Genomic DNA, 19,862 nt, shown 5'->3' on the forward strand with positions numbered 1-19,862 from the left:
TTACTCAGGCATTGTGTGACAAGTTGCAGTGTGCCAATGGAAGGGCCGGTGGCTTTTTGGGAGGTCCAGGAAGCTATGAATATAGATTATTTAGATGTGGAGGTAGCAGCCTGTACAGTCCATTAAGATGACTGAAGATAAAGCCAAAGCTTTAATTGCTCCTGTTTAGAAGGACTCCAATGTCAGTAAGCAACTAGGAAGTGCTGACATGCCTTATTTTGTTAACCCCCCCCACTCTTCCTGCGCCACTCATCCCCATCCTCTAATACATGTATTAAAACAACTAGTCCTCCCACCGGCAAAACAGCCCCTCCTCCATTGTAAGCATATGTGGACTATTCAGTGGGATGGTTAATTTATTAAAATAGACCTAATTTTCCATGATATATTAAATCTCTGCCCTAGTAATCGTGAGCCCCATTTCATTGAGCGAATTAGGTGCCCACCGCTTTGTGCGATCAGAGGCCCGGAAAATGAGTGCCGGACTGGTATTAGAGAGCGCTCACAGCCTGCTAATGGTCGGGGGATGAAGTAGATTACCGCAACATTCATTATAGTTCAGTGACAAAGTTGAGCAGCCAAATGTAAGCACACGGTCAGCACCATCATTACAGAGGCCTGTTTAAACGTGTGAGGCTTTTGAACAAGATGTGTGGTAGGGAAGTCCTGATGTGTTGGGCAAAGGAGAAAATTACATAGCTATAGGCATTATTGCCATATCAGAAACAACTAAGGTTGAAACTGATACCATTCAACCTAATTAGGAAGATTTAGAAATTCAGACGTTTAGAGCTTCTGTATTTTAGTCATTTAGTTTAAACCTTCATCCAGGGTGACCCGCAAAAATTATGTTGAACAATTATATTCAGCATTTTGAATCTATTGATCTGAGTTAAGTGCAGTATTGAACAAGCTCCCTATTACATATTATTTGTTGAAAAAGTGCTTCACAGAAAAGATTATTAATTTCATTACTCGTTACATTACTTTCCTAATTCAGCACAGCTCCATCAAAGCTTGTCAAAACATCTCCAGAAACCATGTCCCATCTTCTATATTTAACATGAGAAGAAATAGCAAATGAGATATTGTCTCATAAACAAACCGTCAATAAAACTACTGGTTAGACAGGAGTTACAGAAAAAAGTCATCACATCATTGTTGTCCAGCACAGTTAATGTGAGCTGGAATCAGTGGGCGATTAGCTTATATTTGCCTGCTCTGAACATCAGATGTACACCTACTAGTACCTCTAAAGCTCACTCATTAACATTTATCTGTGTCTTTAAATTAATCTCATTTGCTTTGGAGTGAGGAAGGGCATTTCTCCCTGCTCAGATTATTTATGCTAAAATAGGCTAATTGCCTTCTGGCTCTAGCTTCATACAGAGTGGTACCAATCTTCTCATCTAATCATTTTCCAAAAAAAATGACAAACTATTCCTTTCAGGCCACCCATTAGTTGGTTACATTTGAGAATGATGGATGACAAGAGTACTAATTTTCTTTACATCAATTTAACAATTTAGTAACGGCTAATATCTGAACATTTGATCAACTGGCAACACAAAAACTTGATATAATGCTACAGGTAAATAATTTTAAACTGACCCTTCATGTTGCCATTGATCTCTTATAGTGTGAGTAGGTGAAAGGCAATGGAAAAGCCACATAATTTAAATCAGGATAAATTTCAAGCTATCAACAGCATAGTACACAGGCAAGACAGGATCATTTGACATTGCTTGATGGAAAGATGATTGAGAACATTACTCTTTAAAATTAGTATTTCTTCCCATCTTAACCACTAATAGAGGATGACAGTGATCTAATCCAGCGTCCTGATCAGGCTAATAAACACTAGAATCCAGTTAGTAATGAGGTCTCTCAAAAACACCATGATACCAGACTGAGTGATCTGCCCTCAGCTTTAGTTTGTATAAATGACCTAAATGCAAAAATGTAGAATAAAATGTGCACATCTCATCATGTTGAATGCAATTATTCTTAAAAAACTATTCACAGCCCAGCAGAGAGTGGATAACTACAAGTATAGCTCTCTTCACATCTAGCCAAACCTCAGAGACCATTTTTGCGTGGAAACAGACAAAGCCTGGTCATTGTCATGTTGTTCTGCTTGTTTTGGGGTTGAAGCAAAATTAGTTGCAACTGAGTTTGAGGTCCCAAGACAGCATGCTCCCACGATGTTTGAGCCACCATTTGTCATTATACAATTTGTCGGTACTGTTTTCAACAAACAGGAAGTCCCTTAAAACTAGCAGAGGGCCTGGCAAGGATGTGTTTCCTCCGACATGCTCATAGAAGAGAACTGATGGGATTGGACAGATTCAAGATGGTGCGGTTATATCTGGCGGCTGGGACTTTTCCCTCCCAGTTTTTCTGAGCAATGAGCCAGTACACTTAGACAGCCTGCCAGCCTTTATAGCGCGTGAGAGATCTATCCCACAAAAAACATTGCCATTCTTGTACTCTTTTTGCCTCTGGTTTTTCTCCTGAAACACAAGCACCCATGCGTTCCAATAACTGAAGCAGCATTTTGGTTTGCACTCCAAGATTTCCATTACTTCCCCTCCCAGTCTTCCAGTGGTTCCAGCTGGTGTTGTTGGATTGCATATTGCAGCATGATCCTTAGGGAAGGCATTGTTATGGAAGTTGGGTCTGCTGCACTAGAATCTATTCTAACTCCATTCAACAGCCTCCCTGTCTTAACACCACAGCTGTCAGCAATGTCACTACATGATGAGCCGTGACACCGCCGAATCTAGCAACGCTTTGTCACCCTGATACACTTAAGCATTGGTTACAGAGCTCCGGCTCGGCAAAGACATGCTGTCAAGTAAGGAAAGACCATTATCTGCAATAGACACAAAAGTACAGGGGATCCCTGCAGACATAGAGATGATTAAGGGCTAAGTGTCATTCTTCCTGTCTTGGCGTATTTTTTTAAGCGCTCTATCTCTTACTGTCCTTTTTACCGTGTGCCTTAGACTTATAGCGCTATCCCTCATGCTTGCTCTGAAGGGACATAGACCCTGACAACCATGCTGGGGTACTATCCTGAAGTATTGGCCTTGCTCATAGACCAGTTCTCCTTCGCAACAACTGAAGAGGGACAAAATATGAGAGTAAATTAATGTGAGGATTTAAATATGTGGAAGGCTATCAGTGATGAGCACAAGGACAGCTAAATGTGAGCAGGATTTGCAGTGATGGGAAAGTATTTCTGGAATGCATACACAAGAATCAGACTCCTGGTTCTGTGGGCCAAAATAATGTAGCTAAACCTCGTTGACATTTCTGGCTGTTGGTGTCTAATTTCCCAAATGACTATACTACTTGCATGCCACTAAAACTGCAAGATTTAGAGGTGTGATTCCCACTGGGGCCAGTCACACTCAACACTCAAAGTACTGTAGGGCAATCTGAATAAAAGTGTCTAATTTTCATGTATTTTTTTATATACTTTAAGTTTATCCAAGTTAGGATTACAATCTGGATACACACAGTTTCAGCAATCACACCTAGAAAACACTTAGTACTATAAACTGCAATTATCAATGGCTTTCATAAGAAACCTCAATGGTAGTTAAAGCAATAGTTAATAACTCTGTCACATCTATCTGGCAAATACACAGCCAGAAGCTGGTTAACTTAACTTAGCATAAAGACTGGAAAGTTGCAGAAATAGCTAGCCTTGCTGAGTTTGTAGGTAACGAAATACACTAAAGACTTACTAAACTTAGACTACAGGAGCTCGACTTAACCCCCGATCTCCATTTTGTTTACATCTGCTTCCTTGTTGGATCATGTTAGATTAGATCACGTGAGTAAGCAGTCTGACCCCAGACTAACTAGCTGCACCTTTAATGCTCACTAATTAACAAGCTATATTTTGTTTGTTTAAAAGAGCTATTTGTAAGTTTTGCTATTGCTACACAGCCAGCGTTAGCAATAACAGCTGTTTACTTACCAGTCTAGAAGAAACATTGTGAACTCTGCATCAAACTTTATTCCTTTACTGTCACCAGTAGTGGAAAGAAAGCCAATGTTGACTTTTGCCTCTATCACGTCTTTTCTTCTACTGAACTTAGCGGGCTCACTGTATCCTCCAATCTGCCCTGAAAACGTAGAGCTGCTTAGAGGTTGTATTATAACTTCTTGTCTTCTAAACGTTATGATGGCTGAAGCCCTTGTCAAGCGACAATCACCACCACTGCTCCTGGCAAGAGGTCACGTTCGGCGGCAGAGAAAACTTACAAATAGCCTCCTTAAGCTGTATAAAAGTTAGAGTGTAACTGAAGTAACTTCCTGGAGTCTCCACTTGTTGCCCAGCAACTGCTCTCAGCCAAAAAATACTGCAGTCTGCAGCACCGAACACTCTGTAAAATGGGCAGTTATAGTTTTACAATTTTTGTACAGAATAAATAAACAATATATGTATAATTTGTTAATTCATGAGCTTCAGAGCTGCTGTATTTGGTTACATTAAGAAAAACACTGGCTAGCTGTTTCACTGTTTCCAGTCTTTGTGCTAAGCTAAGCTAACCAGCTGCTCATGGTAGCCTATTTTATTTACAGCCACCAGAGGGTAACAACCTTCTCCTCCATTTCTCCACCATAAAGCAAACAAATGTTTTCCCCAAATGTTGAACTATTTAGTGAGAGTTACAATTTGCATAACTTGTTAATTTTGCCTTACCCAGTTTTTGCAGCAAGTTTTGTGCCCTGAATGTGAAATCTCTCAATAACAAGCCTGCATCCAGCCTCTAGGCTACCATGAACCCATCTAACAGCCTGAAGAGAGACAGACAGAAAATCAGGCTCCAATTTTATCACTCAGCATTTGTAAGAATCAGATCTGAGATACAGCAGTATCAATAAAGATCTCATTTCCAGTCTCACTCGAACAACTGCGCCTCTTTCAACCTACACTGTGGGTATCAATTGTGAACTGAATAATGAAAAGCAATTATGTTGCTAAACAAAGCCATGGCGCTAATAGGCTTTTGTTTTATTTTTATCCACAAAATGAAAATAGATTCTGCGGCTGTGTGTGGTTTTCTTTTTTGAGATCCTGTGGGTCATGCTCAGGACACACTCCTCCTAACACCAGTCTGCCTACAGCGTTAGTGTGATGGAGGTTCCAATCCAGTTGAATTAGACAGCAAGTCAGTATAAATGCGGGGGACAGTGGCAGACAATCTGGCTCAAACGAGGAAGAAACAGAAGTCGGCTGCTTAGACTGTGTCTTGATTAATTATTCAAGAACCAGATTCTCTATCCAATGACCCCGTTAAAGAAGCACAAATTATTTAGTAAGCTGCCACATCAGTGCTTGGTGTGAGGACATGAAGCATGGGCTCTCACTGAGGTATCATAGGAAGCATGTGAACCTCCGCTCAGGCTGCTTGCTGCCTGACACACGGCCTCATGGGTATTGATGGCTGTATCAGGGTACAGGAGTACGGTTTCTCTCACCGGTCACCCATCTAGCCTGTCTGCCGGGCCTGATAAGGAGGGTAAAATGTACGCCCTTGTTACCAACAGTGAATCATTCAGATGCAACAAATGAAGAGTGTCCTTCCAAAATCAGATACCTACCATGTTTGAAAATGACACCAACACCTTCAGATCACCTGATTGCACAGGGTTTAAAGAAATCTTCGTACTTCTTACAAGACATGAAGCAGCACCAGAGCTTGATGGGCAACATGGTAACATTTTTGCAGATCAGGTCCTCTATGAAATGAAACATGGAATATATTTAAGTACTTCTCCATAAGCAAGTATGACTAAAACTGGGCCCTTCTCCGGGTAACTGTCCTTTTTGGTTTCACCTACTCATATATCTGTAATGTACAACAATGAAACATGTTGATGTGTTTATGCTGCAGTGTCACCAAGACAAACTCTTGCACTTGGTGACATACAGTGAAATGAGACAACCATGTCTGACAGCGTGACTGTCACCCTGTTATTTTTGTTGCTCTTAAAAAAGCTATATACTTTCCACAGCCTCTCAAAATGTGTTATAATTTCAGAGCATGCCAGAGTGTGTGTGGGAGCAAGTGAGGGGGGGGGTGGGGGGGTGGATGAAGAGAGAGGGGACAGACTGTTTGCACACACATATGCAGGTGTATGTGTTTCTATACTGTGTATGTGATAGGGAGTTAGCCTTGATCTTGTTAGGGGTGATTGGGGTCTCTGTGGGACCTCACACACTGGGTTGTGGGTGTAATTGCCCCTGGCAGGCCGGCCTGTAACCATGTGGAGACTTAGGGAAGAGGAATGGGGTGGAGAGTACGGGGCCTTTGTTTGTGGCAGCCGCCACATGTCTGCCTGTGTGGCAGTGCTGAGCTCCCGGGTGTGGAGGCTTGGCTTCAGGGAGATGATTGTTATAGCACTGGTGTTGGCTTTAAAAATGCCTTTTTAATGGGAATGCATTTCACAGGCAAGAGCAGGGAGATCTGGGAAGCCAACATCACAGCGACGGGGTACAGAAGTTCAGCATGTGCTTGTGTCTGGAGATGGTTCATCAGTGGAAACAGCCTGCCATCTGCTGCTGAACCAAAGAATAGCAGACAGGCTCTTGTGTTTTTCAGAGGTTTGCTCTTCTGACACAAATGTTTTTTTTATGACAGACATATAAAATATGCATGTTAAAAAAATCCGGAAATGATAACACCTAAAATTATCCTAATCCCAAATGCACATATATTCACACACAGTAACATCTTTTATAGTTAAAATTCTTTTGGAGGTTATTATAATTGGGTCAAATCAACTTCACCGACCTCTTTTCCATAAATTCTTCCTTACTTATTTTCTTTCCACATTTATAATGCTACATGTAAACAAACATGATGCATATGTCATCAGTCGTGTAACTGTGGTTGTAAAGTAGCTTAATTAAAGATCCATTCAATACATGACCTTTTCCACTTACCTCAAGCACTTTCAACGCTTTTCCTTAATGAAGAAATGAATTATGCAGTAACCTAGGCTCAGCCAACAAAAGGCATTTGCTGCCTAAAGTGTTTGCCTAAATAGCAGTGAAGAGCAGGCCTACCTTTTAAGTGGATAAGGTACCTCTGTTCGGCTTGCGGTAAGTGTCTAGTTTAATTTAATTCAATAATCCTGATAAATGAAATAAATCCCTTTTGGGACATCCATTCCTTGAGTAGTGAGATAATATAAAATGAGGTTCACAGAGAAAAAATTAGGACATTATGGTTGATTGAGCTTTTACAAAAAGCAGAAATATTAATACAGAGATATTCTTTATGTTTATAATTTTGCAATAATGAATGAAGGCATCCATGTGGAAAACAATCAGCGCTCAAAATGGATGACAGTGATTGTGAGGCTTAGTGAAAGAATGCATTAGCATTTTCACACACTCCCAATGCAAATTGTTTCACTTAAACTTTTTAAATACCATTTTGTGTTCTGACTTAATTTTAATAAGTTTGCAGATAAGGAAGCATAAGCATGGACTTCAAAGGCAGATCGTGAGTCTCTGCAACACATTTATTCACTATTTGGTTCATGAGAGGAAATTGAAAAGAATGAAAGAACATGATCTTCTCTGAGAAATAATACATTTTGTGCTGAATTGAGATTATTTAAATATAATAAAAATATCCATATCAAACATTAATTTGAATTCAATATATATGCTTGTATAATTGAATGCACTACTCTGCACAAATTAAAATGGGTCTTTCTGCAAACTGGCGCTGCTTATATTGAAAATGTTTTACTTATACCCATGCAATTCTGCAGGGCTGAAACCTATTTAATAAATACATTTTGCACTGTATATATATTTGTTCTATTAAATGTCCAAATAAGTTTGTTTGTGTGTGACTCAGCTAAATGGCCACTGATTTTTAGACCCAGCTCATTCATATGAACATAAGTAGTTCTTCAGAACTTGTTTACTTTAATAAAAACTATGCCCTGTATTTTGATATAACAAATACAGGGCGAGTTTAAGTATTAATGGGCCTAAAGCTGTTAACACAGCACCATCAAATCTTATCTTAAGATCATTTTGTAAACGTCAGGACTTCAATTCATTAACTGTGTTCTAGTCAATGATCTCACTCTAAATAATGGACCTACTGTAAGTCTAATTCTGCTGTACCTGTGTATTACCAGACTAAGCCGTTTTATTTAACCACCCCCCTTCCTCCACAGACTTATCACTTGTTTCCTGCAACTGCAGCCTCTTGTAAGTCAAATTGATTGAGTCGTCCTTGAACATCTGTTGTTCAGCCAAGCCTCAAAGGTAATCCTGCTAATGGCCCTCTAAGCTATCCACATAAACACACACATAAATAAAAATGTTTCCAAAGAGATTTGGTCATTGACTTGCTGCTAATCAATTCTGCAGCCACATCTGTTGATGAAGGTTTGGGAAGTACAGAGCAAGATATATGTAGCGATCAATGCCTGGCACTAGGCTGGCTGGGCAATGAGTGACAGTCACAGCTCCACCGGGAGTCAACATTTACACACAGATGGACCGGGCCCGTCGGATGTCTTGGCAAAAGGCTGCTGTACACACATAAACACACACACACACTCAACAGTGAAACACTGACCGACAGAATGTTGTCCATCAACGACACAAGAGGGAAAATTACGGGCTTGTGTGAAGCCGAGTCAATAAAGTGAAGAAGTGGCATTCCATAATTTGAGCTGCTATGCTCTGGTGGAGACTGATATGACTACTGTTGGATGAATGCCACTTCAGAGAGCCAGTGTTTCAAGATTTTAGGGAAAAAAAGGGGAAAAAAGGCTTTTCAAATTTCTGACCATGAACATTTTTTACATTTTGTCACTGACTTAAAATAACTTTTGGGCTTTCTTACTATATCCACAGGATGTCCACCTTCAGTTTACCAAGAAGATAAATGACCATATCCAAAAGTGAGCAGCATTACGCTTAATGCTAAGCAAAGGCTGAACTCACACATTCACTACAATAAGAGCATCAAAAAGTTGCACTGTTAATCATCACAACCCCATCCTGCATTGGGAGCATTATGCTTGTGAGGTGTTGTCACGTGGAGAATGACAATCACATTGTTGCTGTTTTATTTCATCAAAATACTGTCCAGTTAGACTGAAGTAGCCAACAGCATGGCTTTTCTACTTTTGAACAAAGACAAACACAAGAGGACTGAAACATACCTGCTGCCTTCTCAACACGATACACATGGGAAGACGGTCGGAAATTCTCCTGAAACACCTGAGCTTACAGCAAGAGAAATATCTGCATATGACAGACCAAGCTGAGCTTTTTTGGATCACTCCTGCTGCCAAGCAATATTCATAAATTTAATTTCCAATCTGCTCTCCCTTTATTAGTTTGGGTGTTATTAAATGAGATTGCTTCATCTTAATATAATATATTTCCAGGGCCTGCGAATGTGGCTAGGAGCTGATATTCAAATTCAATAACATGGCCTGTACTTAGTGCATGGCACTAATAAATGTCAATGTATGATGCATATGAAGATGGGGCTCAGCGTGGAAGTCGCGGTGGGCAATAATAATGCTGTGAATGTCCTTCAGAGGTGAGACATACCCCTCTCCACCCTTGCACTCCACTGCTCATATGCCTGAAGAAGCCCAGGTGACCTACATACAGAGGCAGGATGCGAGTGCTGAAGAGAGGAGAGGCGGATGTTCATATTTCCCTGTGTGTTATTAACTAGACTCGACAAATCCCTGAAGAATGTATACACTAGCTTTGATACTGTGCGTCACAGAGGAGACTATGTAAATCACGACTATGTGACTGACCTTTAACCTGTCTGTTGGACACTGGAGGAGACAGTTCTGCTGGATCCATCTTTGAACAGACATCTGTACTGTTTGGTGTAAGAGAGAGATGAACAAATGACCAAGGAGCTACAGTACATAGTAGTAGATTGATTGCAGTGTCTCACCTCTTGGCCTCTGCAGGGTTAAAACTTGACGCCTCTTGCTTTTTCCTATTTTATCGCTGGAACCTGACAACTGCTCTTGCAAAGGTTGCAGCTTAGGAAGCTTAGCTGCAGCAATGAGTGACCTTTACTTTTATTATGAATATTTCTATTTCATCATTATTATAGAATGAAATCCATGCATATGATCAGCACAATGGATTTCTTTTTCATTAGTTGTGTAAAATGCCAGTCAGTGAATAGAGGGGCAGCCGGGGCTGCTTGCCAGATTACCCCCCCGGCTCCTCCACTGGAGGGATCTGACAATTGGAATTAATATGCGTGGAGCTTTCCCTCTCCATTTGTTGGCTGAGGTTTTCCAGGCAACTTTATCAGGGGTAACATTATCGAGAGCTTTGCCGAGAGCTTCTTCATCATGCTCACATCTGAGCCTGCCCAACACTTGTCACTGTCAATCACAAGGTGATAATACACAGATGATTCTCTCATTTGGTTTAATAAAATCTCCAGGCTTATTTGAACTGCAGTCATTACAGCAAATAATTGCTGCATTGAGGTTTTGGCCAGGCCATCGCCTCAGGGATAAGGAAAGACTATTGCTATATGAAAGATTTGCCTGATGTTTTTTTAACCTTTACTCCCTAGTTGTTCATATTTCTAAAATGAATATTACATTTGAATCTAGAGTTGGCTTTCTTTATTCAAACTAACATTGTTATTATATATTATCTGGACATGGAGTCATCTGTTTTCACTTTTTTATGTCTGTGCTGTCAAGACAGGTTTCACCAGGGGCTGCCAATTGTAATGCTTAACTGTCATTTTAACCAAATTGTAGATCTGTATCTGTGCGCCTAAAATTCTCTGAAGGAATGGACTGACAGAAGGGGACATATTTCATCTTCAATTTGAATTCTGGTGCCAGCCAAATGTGTGCAGCTGTACAATGCTGCTGAAACCACAAGATATGAATCTTTCAGAGAGGAACAATCAGACAATAAAATATATCATTACATCATTAATCTACATGGCAAAAATAAAAAAAGAATCTGATGCTGATATGATGCTCTAATGTGTGCACTGGAGTTGCTGTAGCGTGACTCACAGCTTCACTACGGTCACTGGGAAAACTGTCTCAGCACTTGTCAGCACAGATGGATTTCATTAATTTTTACTAATCATATATACATATCAGGCTTAGATACAGAATGTTCTTTGACTCCCTCCAAAACATCAAATTACTTGATAGAAAATTTCACTTTTAAAATTTAAAACTTAAAAGGAAAATCCAGCTCCAACGGTCACATATTCAATTAGTTAATCCAATCTCCCCACTTTAATTACATTCATTAGTATATTTGTTTGACCAAACAAGGTCACAATAGTTGACTAAATAAAGAATCAATGGCAAAGACAAAAAACTCATTATGAAAGCAGTGGTGTGGATATTTGCACCCTTGTTTGTGTCAGACAGTTTATCTCAATGTCGATGAAGGTAAAGCAGGCATAAACTTATTTGTTTTGAGGTGGTCTTTGATTTGTATGAGTCAAAAGAATGATGATGACCTTGCGTTGTTGGCTGCCCCAATAAAGAAGCAGGACACTAATTACCTTTGTCAGTGAAGTGTACTTGGGACAATATACAATCAGATAACAATAATGGAGTCAATAATTTGTATTTACTCTGAAACTTGGACAAAGTCATTTCTCCCAATTAATGCAATCACTGATGCATTAAATGAGTTTTTTTTTTCTCACCCAGAAAAATAATTAGGTGTAATTGTTTGGAAATCAATCAATCAAACAGAATGAACTGCCAATGAAGCGTGGTCAAAACTAAAGAAATGTGTGACACAGATGGCTTGGATGAGCCTTACCCTCAAGGGACTTTTGCTGTGCAGTACACCGAAACATTGAAATTAAGGCAATGGAAAAGTGCGTATCATGATTATCAAAAGTGCCTTCAAATACTTATAGTATTATAGTATATAGTATAAATCCAGCTCCTAAACTTTCTACACAAGAAGGTTAACATTAGATCCTTTGGCCCCACAGGTTTAACATGAAGTGTGTTTAATAACGTTTATTCAACCTTTACAGGTGATAAAAGGTGAGATATTTCAAACATTATATATTCACCATATCAGAGAAGGTTTTTAAAAGGAATGGGTTAATAAAAAATTTTGACAGTTTATTAGTTTTCAAACAGGGTTACGGTTAGGGTCAGATACACAGACTTTAAATTAGGCAACAACTTGATAGATGACAGGACGATCGTCAATAATAATCCCTCTTCACTATACACACACCCTTTAAGATGCCATAGTAGGAAACATACAGGTGTGATCAATGTAACAGTAATATGCGCATTCCATTTCAATTAGCCTGTTCCAAGGCACTTATATTTTGCATGCTGGTTCGCTCACTTATTAAGCATTCCAGTGAATGACTTCGTGGAAATGAGCCATTTCTTGTAAAATCACGATAGGACAGGGCCCTGTTAATAAAACTCTTATTTTATTCGTGAAACAGCGACAGGGCCGCTCTACTTAACTTTGTTTGACAGCAAAGTACAATTCCCTCAGCTACTTTTTTTCTCAGTACACTTTCTCTTTTACGTGACGGAAGCACCAGCAAATCAACTGCGAGGAGGTTTATCCCTTCGACCAATGAGAATCCGTACTCATACATTGAAACGCCCCTCATTAAGTTAGATTGAACTCCAGTTTCTGTGTCTGTCAAATTATTTAGCTAGCCAACGTTAGCTAGTTAGCCAGGATGACACCCAAAGGAATGGCGAGCAGCAGATACCAGTTTCCCTAAAAATTACAACGGGACACACGTTAACACCTCTGTTAAAGGGACATTTATAAGAACTCTAGCAAATACGGTGAGTCACACCACTAAGCTTGCTAACGTGCAAACGCTAAAATTAAAGGGATAATCATGTTGTTAGCAACACCAAAGGTAGCTTCTTAAGCTAATGCTATAGATGTCATATATTGAGTAAAAGAAGCAGGTGACACAGCGTCAGTGTGTGAACATTAATAGTAACTATTCTTACGCCTCGAGAGATTATATGGTCATATTTCCAACAGCCGGCTAAAATTACATCGGTTTTAACTACTTAACGTAGGTCCATAACGTTTGCTAAGTTAGCACTGTAACCAAGGGCTTCTGCGAATGACACGATAACTCGATATCTTGTCAGAAATACCACGACACTAGGAGCTAATTTTACTGAAATGAAAACACAGGTCCCTACTATCACCTTACAACATCCCGCATCGGCTAGACAATAGACTTTTTAAGTGACGACAACAACACAACAGCTAACGTTAGCATATTCCATTAAAAGGCTAAGTTAGCATGAAGCTAAACTACCCAAAATGCTCCCTCGTTATAGATAATTTTGGAAACTAACTAGCTGTTAACTTTTCACGCTTTGTTCTCTGTCAGCTTAATATTAAGATATTTTGATGAAGACTTTGAAGTTGCAACGATAAATAGCTATAGTCTAGTGTTGGCTAGATGGCATTAGCCCATCATTGGGTGCTTGATTGTACGTATGCTTACAAGTTGTTGATATGAACGTTCATTTGTTTCACGTGTGTTTTTTCTATCATAGCAGCGGATGGCCTGGACAGCAGTTGTCGTGAGACCTTCATAGAAAAGAAGAACACCCATCTGAACCTCTGAATGAGTAATGAACTTAAACCCCTTCTGGAGCATGTCTGCCAATACAAGTCGCAAGGTAAACACATTGAATTGCAACGTGCTGGCTACAGTAGAACTGAAAGGTTAGTCAGCATCCATTAAGCCCTGGGTGGGAGAGCATATGATATCAACCTTGAGATTGTGCACAAATACATCTAGGTCTGTGGAAGACTTTCCCTGAAATCTAATGCACATGGCAGTCATGTGCTTTATAGCACCGAACATGAGATCCTTTTGAAGTTCTTACTGTCCAATATTGGGGCTTAACATGTATATGACATGCCATAAACATTTAGCTTCATTTAAAAAAAACAAACAAAAAAAAAACAAAAGAAAAGGCAGTTGTGCTCACTGTTTTTAATTGTCCACCAAATTTAAACAGTTGTTAAGTAGTATGGTTAGGGTTAGGGAAGACCATATGTGGGCTGACTTTATTGGCAGAAGTAAGGATTCTTCAATGGTCTTGTAGCATTACGTGTAATGTTGTATGTTTGCTGAAATACCAGGGAAGTTGTGTGACTTATACCACAGAGTTGTAATTTTCTCTGCCAAAGAATCGGGTCAGTCTGTAAAAATGAAGATTGATTTGTCTGTGCTCATTAATCACAACTTTGTATTTGTACACATTTTCCTTGAATTCTCTAACTGGAATTGTTTATATTATAATATTTTGAAACAGAAACATTTTGAAAACATTCTGTAGTCAAGTCTGACTTCAGTGAATATACAGGCTAGGTCTGTTGTATTAACCTACTATTCACTGCTAGCATTCCTGGCATACTTGTAGAAGTCATCAACAGCATTCGTTGTGGTTTCCTGACACATTCCTGGCATCATCCTGCTGTGTGCTCAATGTGTACAGTGACAGTGTACTACAACTATTCTCATCATTCTCAGCAGCATCAGTAAGATAAAATGGTAACTGTACTTGAGGGAGCATGCTATTGTCTAGACACTGCTTCCTGATGGCAGGATTACTGCAAACCAGAACGGCAGTGCGACCTGAGAGGTTGGTCACGGCACACGATCACTACCTTGGCCAATTGCTCTCCTCTAGTGTGCCTAAAGGCTCATAAACAGTATCCCTCTCTCTAATATGACTGTCAAGACCTTCTTTCTATCTGCTTTTTCAAATAGCTTGAAATATTTACAGCTGATGTGTGAGATTTCTGTTACATTTCTCATACAAAACAGCAGAGACCTGACAACGAGGAACAGAGCGGGCACGGCGAGCAGAGGGCCAGCCCAGCCCGGCTGTCCTTTGGCAAAAAGCAGCTTCCGCCCATTCCTAAGAATGCAGCCCCCATTACCAAGCCTGTGTCACTGGGGACTCCAGCCCAGTCAGCCAATGGCACACATGCCTCCTATGGCCCGTTTTACCTGGAGTACTCTTTGCTGGCTGAGTTGTAAGTACTGGTCCAGTATGAGAAATCAAAGTCCAGTTGGTTTGGTTTTATTCCCCTGGCATTTTTCATGTTGTGTTATATGTTTATACTTTTAAAAATATGTTTATAGCATTTTCCTGTAAAACCAATATGCACAGTTGGTATCAGATTGGGTAAATTAAAATATCCCTTTACTGTAATTTATCCAAGAATAAAACATGCTGCATATATGTTTTCCTCCCTTTTTGTATTGATGTAACATATTGCCATGTGACCTGCAGCACACTAGTGATTAAGCAGAAACTCCCGGGAATTTATCTCCAACCATCCTACAAGTCGGCCCTAAGTAAGGACCCTCTCATGTACAAGCAGTTAATGTTTTACATTTGCATTAATCAAATGCCTACTATTGAAATGTTTAAATGTGAAGAATTTTATCTAAGATTTGAGCATTTTGTAAAGTGCAACATTGAATGAAATGCTTTATACAAAAAATAATTTTGCAAGCAAGTAAAGATTCTGACATATCATGTGTCCCTCTGTTTAGTGTGGTTTGGGGTCATATTCATCAGACATGGCTTGTACCAGGATGGAGTCTTCAAATTCACTGTGTATATTCCAGATAACTATCCGGATGGAGAGTGTCCTGTGAGTATTGTAATTTTGAAATGATTATTGGACTGTTTATTTAGTAGCTCTCCTGTCACCCAATCATGCAGTGTCTCTTGTTTATGGTCAGGGGTTTGTACGGTCATTGGCAACATAAAAAGACCTTGAAATTATTCTTTTTTTTTTTTTTTTTTTTTTTTTACAAGTCTGCAATTGTCTAGAAGAATTATGCATATTTTAAAATGTCTGGAACTGTCATGTAGGGTAATTCAAACTGTGATAATGGAAACTAAGCTTTGTGTTATAAAATACTGTTGAGGAAAAAAGTAGGAAAACCTTCAAACAAAAATTTCTTTCTTGTGCTTCATTTCAGAAATTAGTATTTGACATCCCAGTCTTCCATCCTCTTGTTGACCCTGTGTCTGGAGAGCTTGATGTCAGAAGAGCTTTCACGAAATGGAGGTCCGTTCTCTGCTTTTATGCTTGTGGAATTTACTCTTCCATTTTCTTCAAAGTGTGGTTTTCAGTTGCAAAAAATGCAAAGTAAAAACTAAATTATTATTTTTCATGCACCCTGAGCAAGTCCTGGCTGGTTGTTTCCCCATGGACTGTTTACTTGGCTGGACATTTGTCTGAAAGACTGTTTTCAAGAACAATGGAAAAATATTCAGTTTCAGTGTTTTAAATCGGTGACACCTGATTTACACCTGATTTACACCTGATCTTTTAAGTAGTGCTCAAGAAACACACCATGTTCCTGGCAAAAAGGTTTATTAATATTGCCAATCCCCTATGTTGTGTTCATTTAGACGAAATCACAACCACATCTGGCAAGTCCTGATGTATGCACGAACAATTTTCTACAAGATCAATACCACAGAACCACTCAACCCAGAGGCTGCTGTGCTGTAAGTGTCTTATCATCCTTTTTCGTTGTTTTTATCCTAATCTAAGAGTAAGAGTTTTTTTTTTTTTTTTTTTTTTTTTTTTTTTTTTACAGTCTGCACACAAACTTGTATTAACATGAATGCCATTTGATTATACAGGCCAGTAGTTCATTTTATCTTTGTCCATTACTATATATTTGTATATATTATTTTAACGCTAAAGAGAATCAAAATGCAAATCAAGACCTAATAACTTGGTCTTTTATCTGCTGATGTGACTGAGTGGGGGGAAAAAAATAGTGTGAAATCAGCATCTGGAAAGTATGTTACAAATGACCAACACTTACTGTATAATGTTTTACAAATTGTAAATTAGAACATGGAGTATTTCTTTGAAATACGGCTTCCTAAAGCAGGCGTTTTGACTTGTAACAGGAACTGCACAGGTGTAGCTAATACCACTAATGATCTCTTGTCTCCATTTTAAAGTATCCATGAGCCACCATACACAATAATAGGACATGAGAACTGGCCCTAAAAAATTTGAATTCAGCCATTATTAATGTTATCAATTGTGCCTGTGCTTTTTTTGCTACAGGTTAATGTGTCTGCTGTGAAAGCTGTGAAAAAGGCCTATTATTAATTCATTATGCAGTTGGACATGATTTTAGTAAAGGACAGAAAAGTTCAATGGAAAAAAGAACAATTCTTTTAGTTATTGGTTTGCCATTGAAACATTACTATTTACTATTATTCCTTTCAGATATGAAAAGGATGTGCAGTTGTTCAAAAGCAAAGTGGTGGACAGTGTGAAACTATGCAACAGTCATCTTTTTGACCAGCCCAAGATAGAGGATCCATACGCAATAAGGTTGGTAACCTGTCTCCATTTTTAACATTCCACAAACCTCAACACTAAAAAGAAAACACACCTTGTAATTCTGTGTGTATGTCCATATGTATGTGTGATGAAACTCTGAAGGGTAAAAAGATGATAATGTCTTTGACACTCACTTTGCCACTCTTATCTATTGGTTGCAGTTTTTCTCCATGGAACCCAGCTGTTCATGAGGAAGCAAAAGAACGGATGTTCACATACAAAGTAAGTTTTACAAACCACAAAAGTTTAATGTATTGTACTCAGACTGTAAGTGAGCAGTAGAGTTTAGTCTACTGCAGTTCTCCTCCCAGATTAAAACCCAAAGGGCTTGGTTAAGGTAGCATGAGTTATGAGTACCTTGATTGTTTGACCTCTTCCTCTTATGTAACTGCTAATTTGCTTTGTTGCCCTAGAGACGGCCTGACGATCACCACAAGGGAATGCAGGTTTCAGGGCTGTCTTGGGTGAAGCCTGGATCGACACAGCCCTTCAGCAAAGATGACAGTCCTCCCCAGAGCTGAACCTGCACTGTTGCGGCAGTGGCCACTAGAGGGAGGCACAAGCATTGGATGCCATGCCACTGGCAGGCCTCAGCTGTTTATGTGAACTGGATCCTTGAAACAGTTGGGAGAACTTAATATTAAATCTCCACGTTATTGCTCGGCTTTAAAAGCTTTGTAGGCATCTCCTCAAACAGCTTTAGAATAAGAAACAAAGTTTGTATCATATGTAAATCGAAGATGACAAATGGTTGTCTCGGCAACATCATTTAGGCTGTGATGCAATCAAAGAGCTTTCTCATTTAGATTTTTGGATCCATTCACATGTTGGGCTAGATGATAGCATACTGTCCCAAAAGGAGCTGAAAAGTATGAGCAAAGCAATTTGCCTTCATACGGTGAGTATAGTGGAACTACATGATCTGTACCACTTGCTGAAACTGGCTCAGGACTGTTTGTCAGACTTGGAATATTGTCAGTCACAGCTGTGTGAATGAAACATCCTAATTACCACCCCTCCCAACACCCAATTAGGCTGACATGATTTGTTTTATATTTGTTTCTTATTGGACATTGATTTCTTTTTAATTCTACTGTCTGTCTTCTATTGTCTTACATAGTCCCTAATATATATATATATATATATATATATATATATATATATATATATATATATATATATATATATATATATATATATATAAAGCAGAGCAGGCAAGTACAGTTTTAAATGAGATGCTAAATAAGTTCATTTATTTTAATGTCCGATTTTAAATCATTTGAATGTTTTATGTACCTTTGGCTATTGGTTATTAAAGGTTTGATGTGTAAATAATGGATGCTGTGCTAAGGTTTGGCTTTAGAAAACATGTCTACATCACTGCTTGGATTTTCTAAGTGAATGTTTAGGTTTACTTTCTTTCCAAATGTTATTTAAGCACCCTTACAAATCTTTACTTCGCAAGTCAAAGAAGTTACTGCAGGATTCCTAAATAGGGCTAAAAAAAATCATGTATTTTCATAAGCTTTAGTTATTAACTAGTTTCTGAGCAGCACAAAATGGAGATTAATTCAGCTACGAGAATGCCCCTGTTCTGTTGTACCAGACCAAAGTCACTTTATGTGCAACATCTTGACCTGTAGTGGGCTCTGGATTAATTGATAGTAATATTGCCCAGCTACTTTCAATATCATTACAGCAAGGATGAGGGAGAAGTGTGACATTTTTAAAAGGTGTGGGAACCTCAACTTATAACCTCTATATTATAATGGCTGATATGGTGCTGAAACCTGTTAGATCTATTTATAGCTGCTGTGAAAGGCAGGGATGTAATACAATCTCATTGTACTTCACACACTGCCATTTGGGCTGTCTGCATCTTCAAACATGAGTTTTTATGTGTTCTATATGGAACCATTCCTGCTCTGGTTTGTGAAAGAAATTGCTGCATAGATGATGAGATATAAATGCTTTTCTCTGAAATCAATAAAATGATAAAAGTCAAGCTATACATTGTATTCTTGTTTTTGAACTTGGTTTGCCATAAATGGTTTTACTGATTTGAAATACCAGTAATCCATGAAGCAAAGCACAATATTATGTAAAGGCCTTTCAGAAAAATAGTGGACTTGGTGTAAATTTTCATGTCTGTTTTTGAATATCTTTTTAATGATTGCTCTGTCAACAAGTGTCCACAAGCGTGATGCTAGACACTTAAGCAGTTGATTCAAATCTGCTTTTAATTATTATCAAGTTAGACCTGTAGGTGGAAATGAAGTGTCAGTCAACAAAAGGGTATGCTGGTAGCCAATAGTTATGCTCACTTAGGTTCCATATTATCCTACACAGACAACATCACAGAAAGATATTACATCTCAATCACTGGCTTATTTTCTATTATAGG

At 38.9% G+C, this 19,862-nt stretch overlaps 1 protein-coding gene across 3 annotated transcripts; it reads left to right on the forward strand.

Moving 5' to 3' along the window:
• Positions 1-12,711: 12,711 nt before the first annotated feature.
• Positions 12,712-19,463, forward strand: aktip (akt interacting protein). 3 transcript variants are annotated; one of them, XM_056381069.1, is made up of 10 exons: positions 12,712-12,870; positions 13,609-13,734; positions 14,892-15,103; positions 15,364-15,428; positions 15,630-15,730; positions 16,065-16,153; positions 16,501-16,599; positions 17,342-17,449; positions 17,620-17,680; positions 17,872-19,463. In XM_056381069.1, exons 2-10 carry the CDS (start codon positions 13,687-13,689, stop codon positions 17,977-17,979), a joined length of 891 nt encoding a protein of 296 aa, XP_056237044.1. In that variant the 5' UTR covers positions 12,712-12,870; positions 13,609-13,686; the 3' UTR covers positions 17,980-19,463. The 3 variants fall into 3 exon arrangements, with proteins under 3 accessions (XP_056237044.1, XP_056237062.1, XP_056237052.1); XM_056381087.1 differs by having other exon boundaries at positions 14,895-15,103; XM_056381077.1 differs by having other exon boundaries at positions 12,714-12,870; positions 13,612-13,734.
• The last annotated feature ends 399 nt before the right edge of the window (positions 19,464-19,862 follow it).

The sequence above is a fragment of the Seriola aureovittata genome, chromosome 1 (genome assembly GCF_021018895.1).
Source record: "Seriola aureovittata isolate HTS-2021-v1 ecotype China chromosome 1, ASM2101889v1, whole genome shotgun sequence".
Taxonomy (NCBI): Eukaryota; Metazoa; Chordata; class Actinopteri; order Carangiformes; family Carangidae; genus Seriola; species Seriola aureovittata.